The following is a 13,268-nucleotide window of genomic DNA, read 5'->3' on the forward strand; positions in this document are numbered from 1 at the left end:
TTGCTCGATTCCAGTAAAAAAATTTGATAATTTAATACAAGACCCAACATAATATTATGTTATTCTTTCAAATTAGGTTCACATAACCTGTCAAGAGGTTTTTTATATGCGTCAGTTATGGGTAAATATATTTTGTATACATGACGTAAAAAAAATATCAGGCAAAAATGTATATTATGTACCTACCACGAAGGAGAGGCTAGGAAGTCTCCGAATGAAGTTTGTTCTTTTCTTCTACATTATTTTGTAAACTGTGTCCCCGTCAACACAAACATAGGCGCCAGGTTTTGTAAATGCCAATGGGGGCCGAATTTACTTATTATTATCCTTAACTTTTGCAGTTTAGCCCTTCAAAATAGTTAAAATATATGTTGTTAAAGAGTAGAGACGCAAGAAGTGAACTACTTATGCCTGTATTTTTAACTGTCTCCTCTTAAATTAAACTCAAATCTCAATCTTTTCAATGGGGACTGAGCCCCGACTCCATCTTTTCAATAGGGACTGAGGCCCCCGAGCACCCATGCAGTCGGTGCTTATGAACACAAAGAATATTATTCTATTTAGTGATATAGGGCAGCTGGGCAGAACAAAAACCATACAGAGGTTCTTCAAGAATTTGTGCGATCGAGGAAAGTTTGAGGCCATCACTAATTTTTTTCCAGTTCGCGGCCACTCGTTTTTGCCATGTGATAGAGATTTTGGTTCAATAAAAAGACTTCTAAGAAAAACAGATCGTATATATACACCACAGCAATACGCTCAACTTATCATAGAGGCTAATAGGTGCTGTCGTTTTTCCGTTCACAAAGTTCAAACAGACGAAATTCTGAGTTTTAAAAACTGGTAACCATCTTCGCACAAGAAAACAGTAAATTCAAACGAAACTTCAAGAAAAGGAATTCATAAGGACGGCCGGATTACATTCAAAATATCTTCACACAAACACTTTATTTTCAGACTTCGCTTACCTGGAAAAGTGGAAGCCAAGACCTTCATTAATGCCTAATGGTCTCTGTTCATCTACGTTTACTTTTAGAAAATCGATCTCCTGATCTACCTACCAACTACTAAACCACCATACTGGGAAAGTTTCAATTAACAAAAAAAAAATTGATGACTTGAAATGTTCTCGGAATATACTTCCTGTTCTGTGATACTACAGACTATTCAGATTTCTATAATATTATTTTGAATTGGCCAACATCAGCTCAAGAGGAAGGTTACGTTATATTGTTGTAATGGAAGGAGCCATCCAGTGGTGACACTTCCTATGGTTACTTAATATTTAACTATGTTTTTTTAATATATAATATACCTTTGGAGGTTATGCATTAAATATTTAAAAATTGAGCATTAAATACTCGTTGCTTTTGATGGAGTTTGATTTTGTTTTGACTTGATTTCTTCCCCAGAATGGAATTAGCCATCTCCAGAAACTCTTTTTTTGACTCCGTTCGTCCAAAACATTTTCCAGTTCATTCGTATCAATATCGATGACTGTTTCGTGTTTAATATCCTCGTTTACTGCCGAAATATCTTTGTTTTCTTCTAAGGCGGAATTTTCTTCACCCAGAGCTACTTCATTTGATTCGATTTGTTGTACATCGAGTCCTATTTCGTGTTTAGTATCCTCGTTTACTGCCGAAATATCTTTGTTTTCTTCTAAGGTGAAATTTTCTTCACCCACAGCTACACTATTTGATTCGATTTGTTGTACATCCTTTAAGTAATATTATGATTGAATTATTTTCAGGTTATGTAAATTTATTATAAGCATGATCTGCATAATTAATCTTTTTTTGGAAGGGGATCCCCCTATCTTATTTCTGTTACATAACACAAATATACAGTGAGTTCCTCTTAGTATGATAACATTGGTTTAGGTCACTTTGATTCTATTGACCGGTTAATACCGCAAAACATTTTTTTTTTTTTAATGATTTAATCATATTTATATGGAAAAATATCAATTTATATATTTTATATTATTTTGTTTAAGATAAAATAATAAAATAAATACATCGAAAATAAAGTTAAGAAACTATTTATTCTCGATCTTGTACTTAAGAATCTACTAATTTTATTTTCATATTAGCCTGAAATCAAAATTCATGTATATTAATATACGTATAATTTTAATTATTTAAAATTTAATCTATAATGTGTATACAATGCACGTTACACATCGTATATAATTAATATAATCCTATAATAAAACAACTAAAATCAGTTTTAAATACAATAAAAACAAATAGATCGTTCATAAAAGTGATTCAATTATCTAGTACTTTGTGATTCTGATCTAATAAAAGGTTAATTTAACATTAGTAACATAAGGTTTGGTTTGAGATTTTTATTTTTTATTCCAATAAATAGTTGATTCTATAAACCAGTGATACAATAAACAGAACTCACTATATATTATATTATTTTTATACAATTATTATACAAAACAATAATAAATATTATTTTGTATTACACTTTAAACACGTTGAGTGTTGTATCGTGAAAACCTATAACCATAAATTTACTGATCAACTTTAGACCTACATTTTATGTTCAAAAACCCCTAAGACGTGTATACATTAGACAAGTTACAGGGATCCTGCAGGCTATTCAAATCTAATTATTTGTACGATTATTCTATTTGTAAATATGAGTATGTTCTATTATGCTCCTCATATTATTATAATTGTATGGATCATATAGGTGTACCTGCAATATGTTAACAGCTAAGCTGGTACTTGGATCTTGGTACGTCTGCAGAAATGACTTATGTTGTTGTTTTTCTGAATTTTGCAATTCATCTCCTTTATTTTCTTCTATTTCATGCACGCTTTTTGGTGCAATGATTTCACTCAATATACCTTCCACCAGCTCTTTTATTTTATCCTTCGCTAAATCATGCACTACTTCGCCGACAGGCAATATACCTTCCACCTCTTTTATTTCATCCTTCGCTAAATCATGCACTACTTCGCCGACAGGTGATAATAATGACTGATATGTATTGGATGACATTGAAGGTATATCGATACAAGTCGAAAGTTCAGACAGTTGTGCATGTCCAATACCTTTTAATATAGTTTTATTTTATTTAAATAGGGCTGTTATAATAAGTGTTTTCTTTTTCTATATTGAATAGTCTTACCTATAGCTACTGTTGAATTTACTATTGCTTTATTTATTGGAATGCATTCAATGTTCTTAGTATTTTCAGAAGATATTTGTTTTTCGATACCGCAAATTTTACAATGAAAATAGAATATTGAGAAGTATCCATTTATTTCTTCTCTTTTAAAAATCATATCTGAAAATGAACATCCAAGTCCACCACTATGACGAATATTTTGAATTTCGTTGAAAATATGACCTATATCAACTATTCTACGACCATTCAAAATATTCACGCTACAAAATAATTAAGAAAATATAGATTTACTTGTATTAGAAATAGGTAAAAAAATTGTTTAAATATAATCATACTTCAAAGATGTTGAACTGGACAGTTCATTTAATACAATTGAACGATGATCATTAATGTTCGATTTAATGTCAGTGCATCTACAATAGAAAATATAATAAAAAAATATTAAAATCGTATAACATATAAGAATTAAACATATTATTTAAGTATAATCATACTTGAGAGATGTTGTACTAGGTAGTTCATTAGTTAAACCATGGTTAGTAATGTTCGATTCTATGTCACTATACAATAGAAAAAAAAAATAGTAAAATTGTATTACATATGATTATTATCTCTATATATAAAAATGAATCCCTATTTCCGTTGGTCACGGCATCACGTGCGAACGGCTTGACCGATTTCGCTAATTTTTTTTTTTTTTTTTGTTGTATTTGTAATTGTCAGGAGAAGGTTTTTATGAAAGAAAAAAATTAAAAAATTACGGGGTTAAAGGAATATAACGTGGTGGTGATGAAAATAGAGTGACCCAAAAAATAAACTTAATAATAATAATAATATATTAAAAAAACATATTTAAATATTAAATAACCATAGGAAGTGTCACCACTGGATGGCTCCTTCCATTACAACAATATTACTTCCAATTGTACTTTTATCCTATACTCTTATTGTATTAATGATACAGATAGTATATTAATAGTAAAAATAAAAATAAAAGATTCTTACGTTTTAAGGTAATATTAAAAAACAACGTAACTTATAGAAATGAGGTTTATTTTATTTTATTCAATACATAATGTCGTTTTATACATAAAGTTCAGTTTTGAAAATACATCAGAAAAATGATAACCTCCAAAAGTAATGACAGTCAGTCATGTTGGTCTAGATACGTTTTTTTTGTCTAAAATTAAACACGACTTAATGAATTAAGCAGTTATATAAAGACCAAGAAAATTTCACTCCGGAAGTATATAAAAAAATTTCGATATCAATTGCAAGTATTCAATGCAAAATAAAACAAAACTATATAACTATACAATAACAAAACTCAATCCCAATGTGACTGTACTTGAAAGGTATCAAATGGAGCTTTTTCCTAGAACAGAATAAAAATACTTCGATAGCAACTATCTGAACTATCTAACTATTTAGCTTTTAAGCAAATCCATTTTATATTATTAGCTTTAGTGTTATAGGTGAATTTATCCATTATTAAACTGAAAGGTAAGAATATTATCTATGACATCTCATAATATTTTAGTAATATTATATAATTTCAAAGTGAGTTAGGTTCATTTAAATCAGGTGATAGTTTAGTCGCTGTAGACAACAACCGAAGAAGCGTGTTTGCAGGAAGAACTGGAAGTTTAAAGTGATCGTTTAGCCGTTAGAGAAGAAAAACCGAAACGCCGATCACTATGTAAGCGCATAAAAAGATTTTTTAGGTATATATGTTTCGTCGTGAAGCATAGTTTAAGCTTTTCACGTTGTTATTAAATATTTAATTTAGTTTTTTTAATGAACTAACCAATGAAATACTTTGGCGACCATGTTGCATAGAATACATTATTTTAACAGTAATCAGCTTATATAATCGGTAAATTTTTGTATTGTGAATCAGAGGCGTAAAGTTTATCATAATATAATAGGCAATTTTTTTTTTTCATGGTTTGCCTGTTATATTATAATAAACTTTACACCTCTGATTCACAAAACAAAAATATACTAATTATATAAGCTTATTACTGTTAAAATAATGTATTCTATGCAACATGGTCGCCAAAGTATTTCATTGGTTCGTCCATTAAAAAAATTAAATTAAATATTTAACAACGCGAAAAGCTTAAACTATGCTCTACTATCACCGTATTTAAATGAACCTAACTCACTTTGAAATTATATAATATTACTAAAATATTATGAGATGTCATAGATAATATTCTTACCTTTCAGTTTAATAATGGATAAATTCACCTATAACACTAAAGCTAATAATATAAAATGGATTTTGCTTAAAAGCTAAATAGTTAGATAGTTCAGATAGTTGCTATCGAAGTATTTTTATTCTGTTCTAGGAAAAAGCTCCATTTGATACCTTTTCAAGTACAGTCACATTGGGATTGAGTTTTGTTATTGTATAGTTATATAGTTTTGTTTTATTTTGCATTGAATACTTGCAATTGATATCGAAATTTTTTTATATACTTCCGGAGTGAAATTTTCTTGGTCTTTATATAACTGCTTAATTCATTAAGTCGTGTTTAATTTTAGACAAAAAAAAACGTATCTAGACCAACATGACTGACTGTCATTACTTTTGGAGGTTATCATTTTTCTGATGTATTTTCAAAACTGAACTTTATGTATAAAACGACATTATGTATTGAATAAAATAAAATAAACCTCATTTCTATAAGTTACGTTGTTTTTTAATATTACCTTAAAACGTAAGAATCTTTTATTTTTATTTTTACTATTAATATACTATCTGTATCATTAATACAATAAGAGTATAGGATAAAAGTACAATTGGAAGTAATATTGTTGTAATGGAAGGAGCCATCCAGTGGTGACACTTCCTATGGTTATTTAATATTTAACTATGTTTTTTTTAATTAATAATATACCTTTGGAGGTTATGCATTAAATATTTAAAAATTGAGCATTAAATACTCGTTGCTTTTGATGGAGCTTGATTTTGTTTTGACTTGATTTTTTCCCCAGAATGGAATTAGCCATCTCCAGAAACTCTTTTTTTGACTCCGTTCGTCCAAAACATTTTCCAGTTCATTCGCATCAATATCGATGACTGTTTCGTGTTTAATATCCTCGTTTACTGCCGTAATATCTTTGTTTTCTTCTAAGGCGGAATTTTCTTCACTCAGAGCTACTTCATTTGATTCGATTTGTTGTACATCGAGTCCTATTTCGTGTTTAGTATCCTCGTTTACTGCCGAAATATATTTGTTTTCTTCTAAGGTGAAATTTTCTTCACCCAGAGCTACACTATTTGATTCGATTTGTTGTACATCCTTTAAGTAATATTATGATTGAATTATTTTCAGGTTATGTAAATTTATTATAAGCATGATCTGCATAATTAATCTTTTTTTGGAAGGGGATCCCCCTAGCTTATTTCTGTTACCTACATAACACAAATATACAGTGAGTTCCTCTTAGTATGATAACATTGGTTTAGGTCACTTTGATTCTATTGACCGGTTAATACCGCAAAACATTTTTTTTTTTTTAATGATTTAATCATATTTATATGGAAAAATATCAATTTATATATTTTATATTATTTTGTTTAAGATAAAATAATAAAATAAATACATCGAAAATAAAGTTAAGAAACTATCTATTCTCGATCTTGTACTTAAGAATCTACTAATTTTATTTTCATATTAGCCTGAAATCAAAATCCATGTACATTAATATACGTATAATTTTAATTATTTAAAATTTAATCTATAATGTGTATACAATGCACGTTACACATCGTATATAATTAATATAATCCTATAATAAAACAACTAAAATCAGTTTTAAATACAATAAAAACAAATAGAACGTTCATAAAAGTGATTCAATTATCTAGTACTTTGTGATTCTGATCTAATAAAAGGTTAATTTAACATTAGTAACATATAAGGTTTGGTTTGAGATTTTTATTTTTGATTCCAATAAATAGTTGATTCTATAAACCAGTGATATAATAAACAGAACTCACTATATATTATATTATTTTTATACAATTATTATACAAAACAATAATAAATATTATTTTGTATTACACTTTAAACACGTTGAGTGTTGTATCGTGAAAACCTATAACCATAAATTTACTGATCAACTTTAGACCTACATTTTATGTTCAAAAACCCCTAAGACGTGTATACATTAGACAAGTTACAGGGATCCTGCAGGCTATTCAAATCTAATTATTTGTACGATTATTCTATTTGTAAATATGAGTATGTTCTATTATGCTCCTCATATTATTATAATTGTATGGATCATATAGGTGTACCTGCAATATGTTAACAGCTAAGCTGGTACTTGGATCTTGGTACGTCTGCAGTAATGACTTATGTTGTTGTTTTTCTGAATTTTGCAATTTATCTCGTTTATTTTCTTCTATTTCATGCACGCTTTTTGGTGCAATGATTTCACTCAATATACCTTCCACCAGCTCTTTTATTTTATCCTTCGCTAAATCATGCACTACTTCGCCGACAGGCAATATACCTTCCACCTCTTTTATTTCATCCTTCGCTAAATCATGCACTACTTCGCCGACAGGTGATAATAATGACTGATATGTATTGAATGACATTGAAGGTATATCGATACAAGTCGAAAGTTCAGACAGTTGTGCATGTCCAATACCTTTTAATATAGTTTTATTTTATTTAAATAGGGCTGTTATAATAAGTGTTTTCTTTTTCTAAATTGAATAGTCTTACCTATAGCTACTGTTGAATTTACTATTGCTTTATTTATTGGAATGCATTCAATGTTCTTAGTATTTTCAGAAGATATTTGTTTTTCGATACCGCAAATTTTACAATGAAAATAGAATATTGAGAAGTATCCATTTATTTCTTCTCTTTTAAAAATCATATCTGAAAATGAACATCCAAGTCCACCACTATGACGAATATTTTGAATTTCGTTGAAAATATGACCTATATCAACTATTCTACGACCATTCAAAATATTCACGCTACAAAATAATTAAGAAAATATAGATTTACTTGTATTAGAAATAGGTAAAAAAATTGTTTAAATATAATCATACTTCAAAGATGTTGTACTGGACAGTTCATTTAATACAATTGAACGATGATCATTAATGTTCGATTTAATGTCAGTGCATCTACAATAGAAAATATAATAAAAAAATATTAAAATCGTATAACATATAAGAATTAAACATATTATTTAAGTATAATCATACTTGAGAGATGTTGTACTAGGTAGTTCATTAGTTAAACCATGGTTAGTAATGTTCGATTCTATGTCACTATACAATAGAAAAAAAAATAGTAAAATTGTATTACATATGATTATATTATCTCTATATATAAAAATGAATCCCTATTTCCCTTGGTCACGGCATCACGTGCGAACGGCTTGACCGATTTCGCTAATTTTTTTTTTTTGTTGTTGTATTTGTAATTGTCAGGAGAAGGTTTTTATGAAAGAAAAAAATTAAAAAAATTACGGGGTTAAAGGAATATAACGTGGTGGTGATGAAAATAGAGTGACCCAAAAAACAAACTTAATAATAATAATAATATTAAAAAAACTAAAAAAAAAAAAAAAAAAAAAATTTATAAGCAAAATAAAAAAATTATTGTATAAAATAAATAAAAAATAAATTAATTAATAGTGTATTAATGTCTGAATTTGAACATTGGTTTGTCGACGGTACATCTATATTCATACAAATATAGGTACACTACTAGCTGACCCCGTGCACTTCGTTGCCCGTTAAAAATGCCAATGCTATAATATGATTCACTAAGACATTTTCATTGACCACTTTTATTCTCAAAAAACTTGTTCAAGCACCACTTTAAAGTGCGAATTTTGTAAAATGCTTTCTTATTGCACACTAAATTTATGGTACGATTTTACGAATTTACCGTGTAAATTGAAAGCATCGATCTATCATTGCTCAGACTCTACGTTTATCAGTCAGTGAGTTAGTCAAGTAATAATATTATAGTCATTCTGCTTGGTGTTGCTCGTGAGACTCTTATGATTATGCGAGCAGTATATTATCATGTAGGTAATCCACCCGTGGTGGATTGCCGACCCCGCGAGATGTATACCTACGTACGTTTATTATATCTAACCCATTAAGTTTCAAAATCATATCAATTTTTTTTTACTACAGTGGATAAAATATTAAAATACAATAATGAGCCATCTCGTGGTTTTCATATTGTTATGTTAGTCTATTTCTGTGATTTTGAGATTTACTGTGAACATTGACTTATTTCGCTAATTCTTATTTTTGTTGTTATGGTTTTGACAAAATATAACAACAGGTCTACAACTATTGTATTCAATCATAACCAATAGCGACCTTAATATAGTTTATTTTCTTGCTGGACAGTGACGTCATTACACTACATATCATTACATTTACAAGCATCTTCTCCTGCGACCAATAGGAGCGAATCATCAGTGAAAAATGTTACAAAAACGGGGAAAATAAATAATAATAAAAAATTGTTACTATGGTTACCGAAAATAAAATAATAATAATAAAAGTCTACGTAACAACAGACCATTATTTATAATAATTCATAACTCTTTTGCTTATTAAGTAAGAGAATCGATCAAATGCCATAAACCTTTCCGCGATGAGCTCTTCAATTAAAAAAAAATCATTACGATCAGTTCAGCAGTTTCCGAGAACATATCACTCAAAGGTTTTCATTTTCACATTTATATATTAGATTTATGTATTTAAGTATAATATTGTAGTACCAGTCGGTTTTGTATTATGTTCAGATTTAGATATTAACTCTAATTTCATTCGATTCGTACCACAAATTTAGTGTGCAATAAGAAAGCATTTTACAAAATTCGCATTTTAAAGTGTTGCTTGCACAAGTTTTTGAGAATCAAATTGGTCAATGAAAATGTCTAAGTTTTGAACACCGTTAAACTGAATATTAAATAACAAATTAATCAGAATTGGTATTTTTAATGGGAAACAAAGTGAACGGGGTCAGCTAGTATATTATACATAATATACTTTACACACTTAACTGCTGCTAGAAACCAGAGCAGCATGTATTAAATTAGTTATTAAATTCATTTTTGCGTAAAAAAATAGTTTTTAGATTTAAAAATATGGCTTACTGAGTGATTTTTAATCAAAAACCCTTTCATAAAAGTCGTAGAGAACAATATTTTGCAGGCAATGACTTTTCGGTTTTTAATATATCCAGTACTTAGCAAACAATGAACAACGCAAAAACCTATTTTATTAATTATTATAAATGTGTGTAACTTTTTAACTAAGTATAAATTTAAAAAAAGACTATGTCATTGTCTCTAAAATATTGTTACCTACAAATTGTATTATGAGATGTTTTGCTATAAAACCGACCAGTAAGCTGTATTATTATTAAAACTCATGAACATATTTTTTTACCATTGGTCCGTCGTCTTCTTAACGGTTTCATTATTGCTAATTATTTCTATAGTTGATTTCATGAGTTCTAATTCTTTTTCATGTTTTAACTTCATTTCTAGAAATGCTTTATAACAATTGCGATGGCATACTTTTCGACAGTCCTTACATTTGTATGCTGCCTTGAAGATGTTTGATTTTTTACAGAACATACATTTTCTGTATCGATATGGAAAAGGCGTCGGTGGTTCAATGAAATCGTGAATTAAATCCATTTTTCAGTATTTATTGAAATATTATGATAATCACGAGCTCAATTTATAAATTCAAACAATGACTAATGACAGACAATTACAAATAATATAAATATCAACCGAATTTTTGAATAACACGCGTTACTAATAGCATCACGCAATTAACTTAATAAATTGTTTTTAATTCAAGCCATGTATTATTATTTATTAAATAGAAATGTTTTCGGGTTGAGAAATTCTACTAATCGATTGAATTATTTTCCCAAACTCTATAGATGCATGGATATAATATAATTTAGTATTAATAATTTTATAATTCTATGTATAGTGATATGTATATAGTATATATCTATTAGTATTTTAGAATTAATCTAAGTATTTAAAACAATTTAATTATTGTGTATTTTTTTAAAAAACTGTTAGATAATTCTTACTTTTGAGTTTTGACTTCTATAATGCACCAAGGATATTCACTTTGCCGTCGGAAATCACCCCTGAAGTTTGAAATTGAAGCATTATTTCGACAAGTTATGCTGTTCACAGACACAAAAAAACACACATAATTGTAAAAAAATACAATATACATTACTTCGTTCATAATCTAAAATCTATCCAGTGCCCTAGATTGATGAATATTGTAAGTACTCTCAGTAGTACCCATGATAACAAAATAATCAAAGCAAATTGTAAAATTTATTAATATATTTTCTTATCTAGGTATTTACGAAATAGTGAAACATTATAAACGTGTTTAAAAAAAAAAAGTTTGCAATTAAATTTATTGCCCCCCTCAAGTGCTACCTGGTGCAATTGCCCTCCATGGGCCTTCCCCCTAAATACGCCATTGGCATATAACACAGGCGTGGATTTAATGGGGAGCGGTAACCCCCTCTGTTGGCTGTATCAAAATGTGTTACCTACCTATTTAATTTAATTAAATTTAACATTTTGCGTTATTCTATGTAAATGTTATGTTGTATTATTCGGTCACAAATCTTCATCTTTTATTTTTATAAAGCCCTGGTTTCTTATAACCAGGGCTTAACATAATTTATAAATTATTGATAACAATATTAATATTACCTATTGTCAGCGATGCAGTTTATGAAAAAAAGGTATTCACTATAATTAATAAGGAATTATTGCATTAAGTAGTAAGTACTATTACATAATCATATTTACTAGTAGGTATCTAAATAGTAAATATATATTATACATATGTATAATCTGCCCTGTTAATGTAGACTGGATCCGCGCCTGGTACAGTATTGATATTAAGTCAATAATAGTGGTTTTATTTTATAATTTGGTACAATAGTTAGTATTAAAAAATAAAAGTGATATGTTTTTTGTTCTAAATACATCAACCTATTGCGTATTACCAATATACAAATAAATTACGGCAAGTGACTCACGGTTTCAGTTTTTTGTACTTATTGGTTCTCCTCTGACGGAACCCACCTTGTCATGGTGGAGGAGCTTACGGACTCAGATATATCGATATACGATTTCTGAGTCTTACAAAGAGGTCCCAAACCAGCCCTTGGTTATATCTTTAACCACCAGATTTTGAGGTAGTGCGTCAATTGCCGAATTCGACATCGTCACCGACATAAAATAGAAGAAAAAATTGTGTCAACGCATAACGCGGATTACACGTATCTATAAAGCAAAAGCAAGGGTTGATGTGGAGAAAGTAGTGGCAGAACCGCTTACCTATAAACGTAATACTTTCCTGTCAGCACGTCGGAGCCGAAACCTGCGAATGTCGGCAAAAAATTCGTGTTTCTGCAGTGGCAGTGAGACAGTGACTAACCGTAAACGAATACCGGAAAAAAAGTCCCCGGTAAAAAAGTCCCCGGAAAAAACGTCCACGGTAAAAAAGTCCCCGGAAAAAACGTCCCCGGTACTTTATTTTTTTTTTTTTTATTGGAACTAATTAGCCAAATAATTAGTAATTATTACTAAAATGTAACGTAAGTATTTCTCATGAAGGGCCAGTTAAAAAATTTTAAAATTTTAAAAAATTGTCATTAAAAATAAAAATAAAGTTACGATGATTTAATTCAATTATATTCAATTACCAAATAAATATTATATAAATAAAATTTTTACTTTATCTAATAGGTATTAGGTACCTATGGGTAAGTGCAAAAAAACCAATACTTATCTGATACAAACGGTATCTTACGATTATAAAAATAACATAGTTTAACGTTTGTCGATCGATAAAATTGAAGATTTTGATATGTTTACTGTTTTTATGTTATTAGTCTGTGTTCGATATCGTTGTAATACATATAATTTGTTTTGTGATCCGTGCGTTATTAATAATGGAAATATTAAAATCGAATAAAAATAACGAAAAAGTTGCTTTAAAAGGTTATATGTATACAAAACACAAAGAATGTAAGCAGTTTATTCG

At 28.8% G+C, this 13,268-nt stretch overlaps 1 protein-coding gene across 11 annotated transcripts; it reads right to left on the reverse strand.

Annotated features, from left to right (window-relative positions):
* Positions 1 to 258: 258 nt before the first annotated feature.
* LOC126549304 (uncharacterized) lies at positions 259 to 12,659 on the reverse strand. 11 transcript variants are annotated; one of them, XM_050198053.1, is made up of 7 exons: positions 10,611 to 11,071; positions 8,394 to 8,459; positions 8,235 to 8,312; positions 7,900 to 8,159; positions 2,716 to 3,074; positions 1,316 to 1,720; positions 259 to 348 (listed from the first exon to the last, which is right to left on the reverse strand). In XM_050198053.1, the coding sequence occupies exons 1-6, from the start codon at positions 10,862 to 10,864 to the stop codon at positions 1,340 to 1,342; spliced, it is 1,398 nt and encodes a 465-aa protein (XP_050054010.1). In that variant the 5' UTR covers positions 10,865 to 11,071; the 3' UTR covers positions 259 to 348; positions 1,316 to 1,339. The 11 variants fall into 11 exon arrangements, with proteins under 11 accessions (XP_050054010.1, XP_050054015.1, XP_050054014.1 ...); XM_050198058.1 differs by lacking the exon at positions 259 to 348 and having other exon boundaries at positions 917 to 1,720; positions 2,716 to 2,877; positions 2,941 to 3,074; positions 10,611 to 11,075; XM_050198057.1 differs by lacking the exon at positions 259 to 348 and adding an exon at positions 7,689 to 7,822 and having other exon boundaries at positions 917 to 1,720; positions 2,716 to 2,877; positions 10,611 to 11,070.
* Between the last annotated feature and the right edge of the window lie 609 nt (positions 12,660 to 13,268).

This window comes from Aphis gossypii, chromosome 1, assembly GCF_020184175.1.
Source record: "Aphis gossypii isolate Hap1 chromosome 1, ASM2018417v2, whole genome shotgun sequence".
In the NCBI taxonomy this organism is placed as follows: domain Eukaryota; kingdom Metazoa; phylum Arthropoda; class Insecta; order Hemiptera; family Aphididae; genus Aphis; species Aphis gossypii.